The sequence below is a fragment of the Limulus polyphemus genome, unplaced genomic scaffold (assembly GCF_000517525.1).
Source record: "Limulus polyphemus unplaced genomic scaffold, Limulus_polyphemus-2.1.2 Scaffold35, whole genome shotgun sequence".
NCBI classification, from domain to species: domain Eukaryota; kingdom Metazoa; phylum Arthropoda; class Merostomata; order Xiphosura; family Limulidae; genus Limulus; species Limulus polyphemus.
In genome coordinates this window covers 1,491,986-1,494,656 of record NW_013665645.1, presented here as the reverse complement: position 1 = coordinate 1,494,656, position 2,671 = coordinate 1,491,986, and the positions used below count along the sequence as shown (strand labels likewise).

Genomic DNA, 2,671 nt, shown 5'->3' with positions numbered 1-2,671 from the left:
CTTGTCGAAACGTTGTACATTTGCTGTCATGTTAAACTTATATTAAAGTTTTTCTTCATTCCCCATTTAAGCCATCTCCAGCCATTATTAGTCTCAAAGTGGGTTCTTCGTCATCGAAATATAGGCCTCTAATTTCTAAATTTCTAGCAGTCTGGTTGAATTTTTTAAATTTGTAACGATTCTCTTTAATTATATTTTTCTTTTTAAAAACATTTTAGGTACAACTGCAACTGCTGTTTCTGCTTCATCGGGATTTAGGTCCTTCTTAGGACCTGGAAGGGTCAGGTACAATCTATTATCTGGACCTTTTCCTCTCATGCAATCTAAACCTCAATTGCAAACTACATTTTTACTGCTTTGAAATTTCCGCTTTAGTTTCAACTTGTCAACTACATTCACAATTTTAAGAATTTCAAATGCACACATCTTAATGATTAATCCTTTCCAATACTGTAGTCTAAAGTATAAATCAAACAATGGAAAAAATAACAATACATAAAGTAGCAAGATACAAACTCACCGTGGCTTGCACACTTAACAGACTTCATATTGCTATCGTTTAGCTTTTCTTTTTCTTCAAGTCCAAATTCACAGCTATCAGTATCTGTGAAAAACTCACCTAAACACCTCAACCCATGTGTTACATAAATCCATTCTCGTGTTCCATGTTTCAGTTTCAAAATTACGAACACGAGAAGCGCTATCTGGAAAAACGAAAGTTATAGGCAGAATGTTGATATAAATTCCCTACTTTTAGGAGACAAATCCTAAATTATTATTATTTTTTGGGGAAAATATTTAAACCAATTACACATGAGATGTTTGAATATAACACTATAAAACTTGTGATATGTCAATAAGGAATGGTAAAATAAACCTTATAAGTGTAGTAAATAATTAGTATTACTAATATACAAATATTGTACAAAAACCGTGACAACCACGCATATGCAAGCTCCCCTCCCAGTGGCACAGCGGCAAGTCTACCGAATTATAACACTAAAAACCGGGTTACGATATCCATGGTGGCTACAGCCAGATATCCCATTGTATAGCTTTGCGCTTAACTGCAAACAAAATCGCAAAAAAAATCATAGTTAGATGCTTTATTTCTATCGAAATTTCGTGTAATCGACCTTTACCAGGTTTATCATACAGGTAATTCTGCTGTAGCATAAAGGTCTCCTATTATCATGTAATTTCGGTTATGGGTCACTTTTCTTTGTAATAGGTTTATATCTAGGTTGTTGTTCGGAGATCAATATAGACCAGTAAAAGTAAGATTATTATTATTTTCTAGATTTATTTCTAATTTCGATTCTTCTAAATCAGTAGAGGCATCATGGATACGAAATGTCTGGCACTTGTGTGAGCAGTGGAGAGTATAAGATGGCATGTTGAATGTGATTCCAGACCTGTTTATGTACGTTGTGGTCTCAAGGTCTCTGAACAGGGAATATTTTGGACTCTGTATGATGCAAGGATTGAAGCGCAACATTGTCCAACCAGCAGGTGAAGTAGTTTTCTGGTTACGTTTTATGTTCAAATTACCCGCATACAAATGCCGTAAATATAATCTGTTATATAACTGTAAACATAATAGAATGTAAATTCATGAGAGAGAAGAAAATAAACCGCAGCCACAATATAGATATACAACACCGGGGCAAAAATCATAAGGTGGGTCATCATGTAATGTTACATCCAACACCGGGCATAAATCATAAGGTGGGTCATCATGTAATGTGACATCTAACACCTGGCACAAATCATAAGGTGGGTCATCATGTAATATGCCGTGGTTTTTAGAGGTACTGGCGGGAGTAAGACCCAATTTACATTGGTGTACACCGTCTATCTAGTTAACCTCAACTTTGCCGGCCTCACATGATTAAGAAAAAAGGAAAGAAAAGAGAAGAAAAAAATTGAGCAGATGTGGGTATTCTAGCCCACAAAGTCCCATATCTTTACCACCTTCCGCTGCCTGTAGCCAGATGGTGGAAGATGGTTGCTCACAAAAAATTTCATAAAAAATTAAACATATAAAGAAGCAGCAAGAAATAATACAATAACTTACATCAATTGGGAGACAGCAACGCTGTCCTTGAAATTAGTATTCCAGCTCCAAATACGATGTTTGGACATTAATATCAAGATGTTAAGGTATTACTATACTATGTCCAGCCAAAATGATAAGTATAGCTTCCATCCTCCATCCTTCCCTGCTACTATCTGGATCTTCAATGCTTCTAAAGAGGTCTTATATAGGGAAGGTGATATAACCACCAATACACTAATCTACCTATAGAAGATATTTTTACGACATCGAGGTCACGTGACTAGTATCACGCACGTCATTTTCGAACATTCACGTCTTTTCCTTAAATCTCGTGATCCTTCTAGATATAGTGTAGTCTTGTATATATAAGACCGGCCACGAAGCGACAGGGAAGAAATGAGTAACTGAATGTATGCGGACAGAATATTGTTGCTGCGTCATCGAGGTCACGTGACTGGTGTGGCGCCACCTATTTTCAAGAACTATCCTGTACCTTGGTGAATGCTCTAGTATTTACTAGATATAGGGTAGTCTGGTATATAAAAGAGGGTGACAACGTGACGGAATAATAATGTGTGTGTAGGTAGTGAGTAATTGAACTAGTCAGTCACA

The 2,671-nt window shown here is 36.2% G+C and overlaps 1 protein-coding gene across 1 annotated transcript in view; it reads right to left on the bottom strand.

Annotated features, from left to right (window-relative positions):
• The window catches only part of LOC111086149 (transcription termination factor 2-like), a 33,281-nt gene extending 32,086 nt beyond the window's left edge, over positions 1 to 1,195 (bottom strand). Inside the window, exons 1-2 of the mRNA XM_022387841.1 lie at positions 1,157 to 1,195; positions 521 to 704 (exon numbers count right to left, since the gene is read on the bottom strand). Coding sequence (XP_022243549.1) covers positions 521 to 704; positions 1,157 to 1,195 — 223 coding nt within the window. The remainder of the gene's footprint in view (positions 1 to 520; positions 705 to 1,156) is intronic.
• Positions 1,196 to 2,671: the final 1,476 nt, after the last annotated feature.